Here is a 13,884-nt window from a genome sequence, read left to right on the forward strand (position 1 = left end):
GTTGTTGATGGTGGATGAGTTTTTGATGTAGTAGCTGTAAGGTGCAAAACTTTAAGCGCGATGAACGATTTACATTTTTATCAAATCTATGCTAGTTATTGTAAGCAAGCAAATTTGCAACGTCAAAACATGATTGCATAGCGGATAACTCTGTCTACTTAATGAGTTCGAACCCTGTTCTCTCTGGTTTTCATCCCACTTCATCGACCAGTAAGCCACATCCATTGATACTTTGCATGTCGAAGTCTTATTGGACTTATATCAAACTTTTTGTCTGATTTTGTTGTGTTAGAGCTAGGAGTTCATGGCAAAGTTGAGTTATAGTTGATCGCATACCAGATAACTCTGTCCATCAAAACTTAGACAAATGGAAAGAATCACCTAATGTTTTTTCTACTTCATTATGTTGTTCTAATTAGTGTGCAATCACATAGTTGAAGAAATAACTGTGTACATTTTACATTTCAGAATCAAACCAGAATACTGATGAAGGTGGATCGGGAAATATTGAATTGGATCAGCAGACAAAGGAACTGTTTCTTCCTTTTCGAGTATTTTGTACACGAAAAGATGTTAGTAACTCAAAACTTTAGATGAATTCACCTATAAATATGTGAAAAGTATAGTAACAGAAATTTTTTCAAGTCATACTAATTATTTCCTTTCAGGTTCCGCGTTTCTAACTTTGGTTCTTCTAATCCTTAAAAACACAGATACAATGTTATGATATTGTGCTAGACGACACGGATGTAGCCAGAGCAGTCATTGAATATGCGACTCGAACAGGAGTAGAGGTATTGATTGTTGGTGCTTCAACGAGAGGCGGTCTTCTCAGGTATGACTCTGTATGCGCAGATTTTCCTTACATTGCTTCATATAGAACTTTAAAAATGACTTTTTTATGAGACGTCATACTCTATCACGAATATATATGTCTGTTCAATTTAAGACCCTTGAATATTACAATCTTCATAGGAATATGATGATATGTATGCTACAAACTTGGCTTAGAATGTATGTAACTTTCTGCATTGCAGATTTAAATCCAAAGACATACCAGGAGGCATTTTAAAAGGGGCTCCTGATTTCTGTACTGTACATGTCATCTCCAAATCTGGAAAGATCTCATCTACACGTGCTGCTTCTCGCTCCGCGCCTTTTGTCCATCCACTACGTCACCAGTTGATGCAGCCAGTGAGCACCAAATTTGCTCCATTTGATACTTCAACACCCTCTTCTACTAATTCAAGAAGTGAGCCAAATACTAGAAAAAGCAAAGTCCTTGTATCAAGTTTTTGCTGCATCCTGTGGTTCATTCTTTAACTGCTTTGTGTAGGTTCATTTCCAGGAGGTCCGAAGCCTGTTTGTGATCCTCCGCCTTCTACACTTCAAAGTGATACAATGAGTTTCAAGTAAGTGATAACCTTAATCTGTTGCATACGCGATCAGAATGTCATAGTCAGTGATGCAAGTTCTTCAGAACATTTTGACATTTATAGTTTTGCACAGTTTTCGTGTCTGAAGGACTAAGTCGAATGTACTATTTTAAACAGGTCTCCATTCACTCATAGGAAAGGACCTAATGGAAAGCCATATGAAATCTCTTTGCCAGATACTGACATATCATATGTCAGTTCCGGAAGGCCAAGCATTGACAACATCTATTCTTCATTATCTGATAGCTATGAAAGTGGTGGACCGACCCCTCCTCGGCTTTCAGGCTTTTCAGACTTTGATAGTCAAAGTTTCGATTCCACACAGTTTGGGCGGAGATCTGTGGACACCACTCCACCAGAACTATCACTTACGTTATTGGACGGTGATAGACCATCATTTTCCCAAGGACCAGGAGTAAGCATTTGTAAATTAATGGACCATTCATGGTCTGCAACATATGTTTTTGTCTGATTGAACATTCTTATTCATTGAATGGCTATAAAAGAAACTCCATTTCTGTTGGCTTACAGGATGATATAGAAGCAGAAATGAGAAGGCTAAAGCAGGAGCTTAAGCAAACGATGGAAATGTATAGTTCGGCTTGCAAGGAAGCACTTACAGCAAAACAAAAGGCACGATAAAGGAAACTATTACTCCTCGCACACTATTCATAATGATTCTACGAGTGTACTAACATGCTGTCCATTTGCAGGCAATGGAACTTCAACGCTGGAAAATGGAAGAAAAACGAAGATAATTAGAAGAAGCACGTTTAGCTGAGGAAGCTGCACTAGCACTTGCAGAGAGGGAAAAGGCAAAGTCTAGAGCAGCCATAGAGCATGCAGAGGCATCTCAGAGGCTTGCAGAACTAGAAGCTCAGAAGAGAATCAGCGCGGAAATGAAAGCTTTAAAAGAAGCAGAAGAGAAGAATAAGATACTAAATAAACTTTCAAACTCTGATGTCAGGTACAGGAAATATACAATCGAGGAGATTGAATCTGCAACAGACTACTTTGCTCAAACTCGTAAAATTGGAGAAGGAGGCTATGGGCCAGTGTATAAATGCTATCTGGATCATACACCTGTTGCAGTTAAGGTCCTCCGTCCTGATGCAACTCATGGACGACAACAGTTTCAACAAGAGGTAATTCAGTGAAAGCTCCAAATGTAATGCATATATTTAAAAAGGGCATCCCGCATTTACCCGGGGTCCAGTCAAGGGCAGCATCCTAAGGGGTGTGATGCAGGCAGTCTACCCTAATGCAAACATTAGTATCTGCTTCCATAGCTCGAACCCCTGACCTATAGGTCACACGGAGACAATTTTACCATTTCTTCAAGGCTCCGTTTAATAATGCATATATATTAACTTGTTAAACTAGTATAGTACAATTTCTAATTTCGGAAACTTTCTATCTTACACTGCAGATTGAAGTCTTGAGCTGCATACGGCATCCTAACATGGTGCTTCTTCTAGGAGCCTGTCCAGAATACGGATGCTTAGTATATGAGTTTATGTCTAACGGAAGCTTAGATGACCGTTTATTCCATCGAGGAAAGACACCACCACTCTCTTGGCAGCAGAGGTTTCGGATTGCTTCTGAAATAGCTACTGGTCTACTTTTTCTACACCAAAGCAAACCAGAGCCACTAGTTCATCGTGATCTAAAGCCGGGCAACATTTTGCTTGATCGCAACTTTGTGAGTAAGATAAGTGATGTTGGCTTAGCCCGACTAGTCCCTCCATCAGTAGCAGACACTGTCACTCAATACAGAATGACATCAACTGCTGGAACATTCTGCTATATCGATCCTGAATATCAACAAACAGGCATGCTTGGCGTAAAATCTGATGTATACTCCTTAGGAATCATATTCTTGCAGATACTAACAGCCAGATCACCAATGGGACTGACTCACTATTTTGAAAGAGCAATTGAGAAAGGGACGTTTAACGAAATGCTTGATCCAGCTATTCATGATTGGCCCTTCGATGAGGCTATGCGTCTTGCCAACTTATCGTTACAATGCTCTGAGCTAAGACGAAAAGACAGACCGGATCTTGGCAAAGTTGTCTTGCCAGAGTTAGAAAGATTGAGAGCACTTGCTGAAGAAAATTCATGTCCATCACTTATGTACAATCTAAATATCTCACCAAATCATAGCCAAGTTTCCCTCTCACGGGTAAGTCAACTTGCATACATTACGAGTTTAACTTCTATACACTATCAGATATCGTTAACCTGTACAATAAGCTAAGTTACCTAAACATATATACTGATCATATAACCTTCTTATTTACACTATCAGTATATATAACGTTAAATCCATAAACTAAACTTCATTAGATCTTTATTGACAACGTTTTTTCGATATGATCTATGCAGGATAACTTAAGCTATCCGAATACAATGCCATCGAGCTACGAGAGCTCGAAAAGCCAGTAAAGTACAAGGATCTAATTGATGAGAATTTTGTTCTAAAGTTTTAATTTTCTTGTAAGAAAAAAGGACTTGCATTATTCCTCTTTTTGGTCCTATTATTTGTAAGTAACATTTTCTTCTTGGGTATCGAGTCGTCTTTGTTAGGAAGCGCTTTATCCCCAATGCGGGACTTTCTGGCGTAAATTCAAATTTAGTCGGACTCCAATGTTAGTACCAGACACAAGGTGGAAACCAAAAAAAAAAACATATTCTTCCTCTTTTCCAAGATGTAAATGCTATTATATAGCCCCTATTTTTAGTTTGTACAGATTTGGTGTAAAGAGAAAGAAGAATTTGTTTGTTAATTCAGTTATCATTATAATATTAACTTGAGATTCCTGTAGAAGCTTATAAACTTTAAATTCTAAATCTGCTTATTAACTAGAATAAAGTCTAAATTGAAAAATCTGCAACGTGACCTAAAATTGAATTGTGAAATAGTAAGCTAGAAATACGTTTTCCTTTTGTTTGACATGTATCGGATCCTTCAAAAGCTACGTATTTATGGAGAATTCAATACGAATGCGACAACATTTGTAGAGCCTCTTGCACAACATTTTTTAATACTTCGCCTTTTCTTTTCACCATATTAATCTCTCTCCATATTTATTGAGTACGAATTAAGGTGAAAATCAATAGTTAATTATTTCTCCGTTTCTTTTTATTTGTCACATTTCGCTTCCTAAGACTTAAGAGTTAAAGGACGTGAATTTTGACCAATATTTTAATTTTATTTTTTTTCACCATATTAGTATAAGAAAGATTGCAACTTATAGTATTTTTTATATAATTTTTGAATATCTAACTTTAAATTTGAAATATTAAATTAATCTAATTCAATTTAGCTCTGAAAATTAATCAAATTAATTCTCAGGAAGAGAAATGTGACGAATAAAAATCAACAAGTGGAGTATAACTCAATTTTCTAAAATAACAACTATTTTGAATCTGTTATTTTAACAAGAATATTTTTTGGCTTAGAATCCTGCACTAAAGTGAGAAATAAATATGACAAAATCACATCCTATAATTTCTTTCTTTAAAATTTTACTTAATTAATTCCTCCCTTCACAATTGTCTAGGTTCAATGAATATGTTAAACGATTCTCTGCTACTACTCCGTCTATTTCAAAATACTTATTATCTTTAATTAAAATATTCATCGTTCTTAGTAAAAATATGTATCTCAAAATATTTGTCATTTTAAATTTTAAGGCAAAATTAATTACTCTCCGTTTATTTTTATTTGTTCATTTCGAATTTGGGAAATAATTTATTGAATAAGTAATCAATATAATGTTCAGCGTGAAACAAGAAAAAAATAATTATCTTTTCCTCGTATGTTAAAACTGACAAGTATTCCTCCGTTTACTTTTATTTGTCCATTTTGAACTTAGGCCGCCCTTAAGAAATATAGATTAATATAAGTATTTTATCATAATATTCATACTAATTGATGTATAGTTTTAGGTCTTGAAAAATAATTTGGGAATAAGTCACTCATGTTTATTGTAAAACAAAAATAATGTTTTTTTCTTAATATGTTAAAAGTGATAAGTAAAAGTGAAAAAATATTATAAATATACTGAAACAAGTAAAAGTAAAAGAAAGGAATATCTTTTATTCATTTTTACTAGTAGCTATTCTTGAAAACTACAAACACTTACTATTAATTAAAAAAAAAAAAAAAACTTATAAATAAAAAACACGATATTTTAAAACTCAAAGACTGTATTTTTATTGGTAGTCTAGTTGAAGCAAAGTACTAAATTGGTGGTCCACTCCTATGCACCCGCCTCAAATTCCGGTCAAAAACGTGAAAAATGAATTTACTCTATAAAAACGACTAGATTCATTCAAAGCTTTCCTTGCAAAAATCACTATTCTAGGTGTGGGGTGGATCTAGGACTCTACGAGGATATTCATTTGAATCCCTTCGTTATTTTTATGTGAATATATAGATTTTGAATGTCTTGAATATAAGGGTAGAGTCGTAGAGATTGACTTAATAATTTCATATTTATCTTCAAGTTTCAAATTCAAATCTTGATCATTATATTTTTATTTTCTGAAATTTTTTAGTAAAAATTCAGAATCCATCATGTGGCATACACACATCTAACATAATGTGTATATATATATACATTCCTACAAGTTTGGAGAATCTATCTAAAATAGAGTAAAAATAATGTATTGTTTTGACTTGATGTGTAACCTGTTTGACCAAACTATTAAAATTATTTCAAAATGCGAACGAGCATGAATTAAGTGATATTTAAAAAGAAATTAAATAGAATTTAAATTAGACAAACAAATTAAAATGAAGAAAACAATTTAAAAATGAGTGTGGATCAACTTTTGAAACTTAAAAATTCTTTTTGAAAGTTTAGAGTGAAAAATTGGGACAATTATAACCAAACATATTTATGAAAAATAGTTTCAGACCTGAAAATCAACCTCGATAATCAATCAGGCACCCGACCTCGATACTCGATTCAAGACCTATCTGAAACCCAATTTTTGAACTAGGACCCAAAACCAACATCTGACTCGGGATCCAACCTTTGAAGCAGGATCTAACCTTGATACTCGACCCCAACCCAAGATCTGACCTCCATTCGAGACTCGACCTTGACCCGAGACCTAAGACCCGACCTTGACTCCTGACCCCCAACATCCGACTCAAGATCCAACTTTTGAACTGAAATCCAAACCTGACACCCGACACAAGATTCAACCTCGATTTGAGACTCAACCTTGAACCGAGATCTAACCCCGACTCCAACATCCGACTCTGATTTGAGATTCGATCCCGCTCTGAGACCCGACTATGTCCCTAACATCCCACTTGAGATCAAACTTTTGGATCGGTATCCGACCCTGACACTTGACTTGAGACCTGAGACCTGACCTATCTCATTTTTATAATGATCAATTCGATGTGGTCACGTCGTTATTTTAATACTTTTTAATAATTATATTTTATTCTTTACCTACCTTTTATAGTAGCTCTACCCCATATCATATATTTCTTATAGAATTAACATTCAAATTATTGATGCGTGTCATTATGTTAATGTTAGAGAAAGATAAACATCATATTCATTAAAATAATACGTACAATACAATTATTATGATATTTTATGAAACAATGCATAACAATCATCCAAATAAAGTGTTAAGAAATCATAAATAAAAAAGATAATTTTATTAATTTATCCTTAACTTTTATTTTATTTTTAAAAGTTTTCAAACTTATTTACACTCTTGAAAAATGAATTAATCATAAGAATAAACTTTAAATTCTGAATCTGCTTATGAACTCGAATTAAGTCTACACAGAAAATTTGCATTGTGGCCAAAAATTAAATTGTGAAATAGAAAGTTAGAAACATATTTTTCTTTGTTTGATATGTATCGGATCCTTCAAAAGCTACATATTTATGGAGAATTTAATACAAATATTGCGACAATATTTGTAGAGCCTCTTGCACAACATTTTTTAATACTTCCCTTTATTACTCTCTCTCCATATTTATAAAGTAAGAATAAAGTTGAAAATCAATCATTAATTACTCTTTTTGTTCCTTTTTATTTGTCACATTTCGTTTTATAAGAGTCAAAGTGCATGAACTTCGACCAATATTTTAAGATGTAGTTTTTCATCAAGTAGAATTGAAACTTATAGTATTTTTATATAGTTTTTGAATATCTAACTTTTACATTTAAAATATTAAATTATTCTAGTTCAATTTAGCTCCGAAAATTAATTAAATTAATTCTCATGAAGAGAAATATGACGAATTAAAAACAAAGAAGGGAGTATAACTCGATTTTCTAAAATAACAACTATTTTGAATCGGTTATTTTTAAGAAAGAATATTTTTTGTTTAGAAGTCGTGCACTTTAAATTATCCTATAATTTCTTTCTTTAAAATTTTAATTATTTAATTTCTCCCTTCACAATTGTCTAGGTTCAATGAATCTAGTATGTTAAACGATTTTCTATTATTAGTGCCTCCATTTCAAAGTACTTATTGTCCTTATTTAAAGTATTTATATCAAAATATTTGTCGTCCTTATAAAAAATATTTTAATATTTTAAAATTTCAAGACAAAATTAACTATTCTTTTCCTTTATTTTTATTTATCCATTTTAAATTTTACACACCCTTTAAGAAACAATATATCACAATATCACAATATTCATATTAAATTATTTAGTGAGTAAGTAGTTAATATTGAGATAAAAATAAAAACAAAAATATTTTTTTAATATATTAAAATTGATAAGTACTGTTCACTTTTATTTACCCACTTTGAATTTATTCCGCCCCTTAAGAAACAATGGTTAATATGGTATTTTACCACAATATTCATAGTAAAATAAAAAGAAATTCTTGATATGTTATAAAGCAAAAGTGAAAAAATATTTTTAAAATAGAGGATAAATAAAAATGAAAGGAATAAGTATCTTTTATCCATTTTACTGGTAGTTGTTTATGAAAATACAAACACTTCAATTTATAACATATGAGTAAAGTAAATATTTAATAAAAATGAATTATATTTTAAAATATAATATGAGTAAAATAGTCAAATATCCTCCTAATCCTACCACTTATAAATGAAAAACACGATATTTTAAAACTGAAAAAGTATATTTTTATGGGTAATTAGTCTAGTTGAGGTAAATTACACTAAATTGGTGGTCCACTCCCATGCACTCCGCCTCAAATTCCGGTCTTAAACGTGCAGAAATGAATTTACTCAACAAAACCGTCTAGGTTCATTCAAAACTTTCCTTGCAAAACTATTACTCTATGTGTAGGGGCGGATCTAGGACTCGATGAGGATATTCATTCGAATCCCTTAGTTATTTTTTATGCGAGTATATATAGATTCTAAATTCTTTCAACATAAGAGGAGAAGTTGACTTAATGTTTTATATTTATCTTGAGATTTCAAATTTAAATCTCAAGCACCGTACTTTTATATCTCGAATCCCCTTAATAAAAATTATGAATTTGTTATGTGACATGCACATATTAAACATAATTTATATAAGAGTTTGGAAATTTTAAGAATCCAACTAAAACAATATAAAATCAATATATTCTTTTGACTTGATGTATAACATATTTTACCAAGCTATCAAAATTAGCTTAGAAAATGTATGAGCATGAAATTAAGTGATACTTAAAGAGAAATTAAGGTTTTTTCAAGCATCACTTTGTCATCCACGCAATTTGCTTATTAAAAATATTTTTCAAATGAATTAACTAAACATAATTTTTTTTTATTTCAAAAACACTTTTCTAAAAAGTCATTCTAAAAAAAGTACTTCTTAAAATAAACAGTTTTTAGCAGCAATGCCAAACAGGTTTTTGATAAGTAAGTTTGAAGTTCTAAAAGAAAATTACGTGACTTTCTATGAAAAGAACTATTACTAGAATGATCATCTAAGATATCAACTCAAAATCCCTGTCATAAAGTATTTTGAGAAAAAGTATTACTTCTTTTTTTATTCTACTTTTTTCATAAATATGTTTGGTTATAATTATGTCAATTTTATCTCAAAACTTCCACAAAGAACTTTTAAGTTTGAAAAGCTGACTCCAAGTACTTTCTTTATTTTAATTTATTTGACAAAGCAGATGAAAATTGAATTAGAATGGGATGGATAGGAAACCATGAATTAATTATATTTTCAAAGTTTACACTCCTGAAAAAAAAGAATTAATCATAAGAATAAAATAGGAAACCATGAATTAATTCTATTTTCAAAGTTTACACTCCTGAAAAAAAAGAATTAATCATAAGAATAAAATAGGAAAATATGAATTAATTCTATTTCCAAACTTTTCATTCTTGAAAAAAGAATTAATCATAAGAATAAAATTAAAAAACATATGAATTAATTCAATTTTTAAAGTTTAAACTCTTGAAAAAGGAATTAATCAAAAGAAAAAAAAATAGAAAATTATAAATTAATTCTATTTTCAAAGTTTACACTCTTGAAACAAAAATTGTAATTATATTACATTAATTCGATATTTTAAACAAAAAAAATTAAATATTTAAAAATTATAGAAATTGTAATTTTTTGCATATCAATTTGATAAAAACTACGTAAAATGTTAGTCAATCTTTTTTTTTACAATTTAATTCTAAAAGGAAATCAGGACAATTAAGAGTGAAGAGAGAAAAAAAATAAAATTAATTCCATTTTCAGTAACGTGAACAACTAATATGAAACAAATATCGTTAATGATCCCACCACCACCTCCAAACCCCATGAATGAAAATGGACAGATGCATTGATGTTGATGGACCAGGCATCCACATGGTGTCTAGGTACAAAAAAAAAGTATAGAATCCCTTTCTTTCTGTTTCACCTATAAATACACTTTCTTTATTCTTGTTTCCTCCTCCATTTCAGTAAACCCATTTTTAGAGAAGAGAGAAAATACAAAAAGAAACAAATATCTTTGTTTCTCTCTCTGTTTTCTTCTCTCTCCTCTAGGGTTTCTCTTTTTTTCCTCAAATTCATCCTTTTTCAGGAAAAAAACATTGCCTTTTTCATCCATTTGAAGCATATATTGGTAAGTCTCTCTTTGCTTTATCTCCATTTTATTGAAAACCAAAAAAAATGGGGTAGGAGTAAGTGAAGGGGAAGGGGAAATAGGGAGGGGATTACAAGATGGGGAATCGAAACCTCGAACTCACCGTCGAGGTGAAAGTTCATAGTTAATTAATCGAGCTACTAAGATTTTTCGATTTTTTCCTTTGGTGGGTGTTCATCTTTTTTGATTTTTTTCTTCCTAATTTTGCTGATATTTTAGCAATTTGTTATCTTTTTTGAAGTTTCTTGGTTTCCTTTCCCGATTTTTAGGTTGTAATTTTGTTTCTGGACGTTTATTTTACTTCAAATTAGGTTTTTGTGGATGAACAGTAAGGTTAATGTTATTATGACAAGTAAAATGTGTAAAAATGTTATCTTTTCGTAATGTTTGTACATTGTGCTTAATCAATTGTATATTGTGTTTTAGAGCTTGTATACTATTGCTCAGACTCTCCAACTGGTGTCGATCCTTAAAAAATGCTCTACTTTTGGAGGATTGTTACACGCCCAATGACACTTTTGAAGAATCCGAGCAGCATAGTTTATGGCAATAAAACATTTATTTTTTTGGAATACAATTTGTGCTTTTGGTTTGGCTTTGGAAGAGTTTGTTTAGGATAATAGATATTTTGGCTGTTACTTTTATGGAAAATTATAACTAATAGTATTTGTTTTAGGAAATAAAGTAGCTATTTTTTCTTTTAGTTTTTGTAATAAACAAGCCCCCTTTAACCTTTTTGGTGCATTACAATGAGACAAATAGAAAAGAATCAAATAAAGTTGTATTTTTTAATGTATTTTGTCCTGCTCTGAAGTGTTGTTTCTATCTCTAGTGGCAAAAGCAAAATTTGGGGGAAAAATTGTTTCCCAATGCAACTTTTTGCTTTTATAGTTGTTCTTGAGGGGGAAAAAAGAGTATATTTTTGTGTATTTCCATTTGAATAATCCATTTTGTGGGATTACAATGCAGTTCTTAGCTTAAAGAAGCTTTCACAATCATGGTCTTCTGGATTTTTGGCTATGGCTCCTTGGTATGGAATCCGGGTTTTGAATATGATGAGAAAATGATTGGTTACATCAAGGATTACAAGCGTGTGTTTGATCTTGGTACGTTGTTGTTACCCCGAGGCTTGTCATTGCTTCAAGTTTTGATATTTGTTCGTAGAATTTTTAATTTGATGTTAATTGTGTTTATGTGAATGCATCAGCTTGCATTGATCATAGAGGTACACCAGAACACCCTGCAAGAACTTGCACATTGGAAGAAAGCGAAGGAGCTATTTGTGTAAGTGGATGTTAGCTTGTTACTTTCTTTACCTGCAGAGTATAATATATTCTACATGAGAATGTATTTGAGCAGAAATGTTGCATTTTATTTCTCTGTCTCTTTAATGTTCTAAATACCTATCATAAATTGTATAGCATAATCTCTTCGACGTGCCAATTGCAATGCAAGACGCTTTTGTGTTGCATCCTTGTGTAGTGAGAAGTGAGAACAATAGCTCCAAGTATAATTGCTGCACACTACTTTCAGTGATTTAGACTATGATTGTGGTTAATGTTGTTGATATTGAATTCTTGTTTTTTTTTTCAATCTCTCGCAGAATGGTCTTGCCATTTCTTGTGCAATTTACTAATATGTGCATTTTTCTTTCAGTGGGGTGCTGTTTATTGTGTGCGAGGAGGACCTGAAAAGGAAAAGAAGGCAATGGAGGTATGTGATCTATTCTTTAATGATCTCTCATAATGTTCATGGTTCTTCCATTCCCATCTCCGGGCCTCAGGCTTCAATTAGTCTCCACATCCTCTCATAGCACTTGCACGTCTCGACTCTGATGTCGAATCTTTAATCTTTACTTTACAGTATCTTGAAAGAAGAGAGTGTGAGTACGACAGCAAGACCTTAGTAGACTTCTACATGGTAAGTCAATAACTTATTTGAGTCTTTGCATCTCTTTATGGAATGGAAACAACACAAGTTATCGAGGAGAGTTAATGAACTGGTTAAAGAGAAAACAAGTTCCTTTCCTCATGTTTTCTTAATTACTCTTTCAGGATGAAGACTCTGCTCAGCCAGCTTTAGCAGGAGTTATAGTGTAAGTTCTTTATCCGATGCCTTCATACTTTCTCTAACGTACCCCATTTAAGTGCAAGAACTTCATATAGTTCGTTAATGTGGACAAAATACACATTGAGTTGATTGTTCCAATTTCCCATTTCAGGTTTACATCCACTCCTGACAAAGTGAATAATAAGTACTATCTAGGGCCTGCCCCGTTGGAAGAGATGGCCTGGTAAAGACTTGGTTCCTTTGTCCATAAGTAGTCTTTTGTCGTGGAAATGATCTCTTATGTGTAAAAATGAAGATCTCCCGTCTCTTTGGCTGAGATACAACTACCTTTGATATCCGTTTTGCAGGCAAATTGCGACTGCTCATGGTCCCTGTGGAAACAACAGAGAATACATATTCAAAATGGAGAAGGCTCTATACGATATTGATCATGAAGATGATTACATCATAGAGCTTGCAAATGAAGTTCGGAAAGTTCTTGAAATCGTAGGTGCTGGGATTCAGAAGGAGAAGGAGTTACTTGGTTCTTCACACATCCCACTCAAAACCCAAACTTCACCTGTGAAAATCTTTTCCTTACCAGAAGCTTCTGCAGTTGCTGTCGCCGCCGACTCGTGAAGAAGAAAACTAACTGGAAGAGAATGAATATTATGACTTATGAGGAATATGTAGTAGTTCAATGTGAGAATTGTAGGAGGGTTCTAATAAGTTATTAATGCATTACTTTGACCAGATTAATGTAGTGAAATTGCTGTTTGAAACTTTATTCCAAAACTTTTAACATGTTTAATCCGAGTTCACTGTGATAATTGTAGGAGGGTTCTAATAAGTTATTTCTTGTTAGAAGGCCTTTTGGCAAGAGGATAAGTTCACATTCTAACTGCACGATACTAGTCGAGTCAGGAATTTCACTAAGAATGTTAAAAATAGCTTCTCACCTAGAATATGGAATTAAATTCTTTATTCCATATTTGTTTTCTTACTGATTGAATGAAGGTAGAGAGAGGAATATTCGATCAAAACCCTTAGTCAATCTGGATAAGACACTACGATGAAAGACGAACGAACATGCTTACTCTCCATGATAACCCGGGAGGAGGGGTGTTGAACTAGTTGCACATTGCCAGTTTAAGTTATGAGGTTAATATATTTGAACTTCTTCTATCAGGTGAGATGTCAGATTACGAAAACGTTGTTGCTGGGAAGTTAAGACTAAAGGGCAAAGCTCTAGATGTGAAATCTAACGGGATAAAAAAGCAAAAGAAGCA

The 13,884-nt window shown here is 32.4% G+C and overlaps 1 protein-coding gene and 1 pseudogene across 2 annotated transcripts; both read left to right on the top strand.

The window, feature by feature from the left end:
• The window catches only part of LOC102595466 (U-box domain-containing protein 52-like), a 4,829-nt pseudogene extending 1,133 nt beyond the window's left edge, over positions 1-3,696 (top strand).
• A 6,655-nt stretch (positions 3,697-10,351) lies between these two features.
• On the top strand, positions 10,352-13,406 carry LOC102603766 (cation transport regulator-like protein 2-like). 2 transcript variants are annotated; one of them, NM_001288534.1, is given in 9 exon segments: positions 10,372-10,525; positions 11,516-11,652; positions 11,754-11,830; positions 12,203-12,259; positions 12,410-12,466; positions 12,601-12,641; positions 12,768-12,839; positions 12,964-13,224; positions 13,226-13,350. In NM_001288534.1, coding segments are annotated over 8 exon segments (696 nt in total). In that variant the 5' UTR covers positions 10,372-10,525; positions 11,516-11,543; the 3' UTR covers positions 13,248-13,350.
• Positions 13,407-13,884: the final 478 nt, after the last annotated feature.

Source organism: Solanum tuberosum, unplaced genomic scaffold (assembly GCF_000226075.1).
Source record: "Solanum tuberosum cultivar DM 1-3 516 R44 unplaced genomic scaffold, SolTub_3.0 scf00240, whole genome shotgun sequence".
In the NCBI taxonomy this organism is placed as follows: domain Eukaryota; kingdom Viridiplantae; phylum Streptophyta; class Magnoliopsida; order Solanales; family Solanaceae; genus Solanum; species Solanum tuberosum.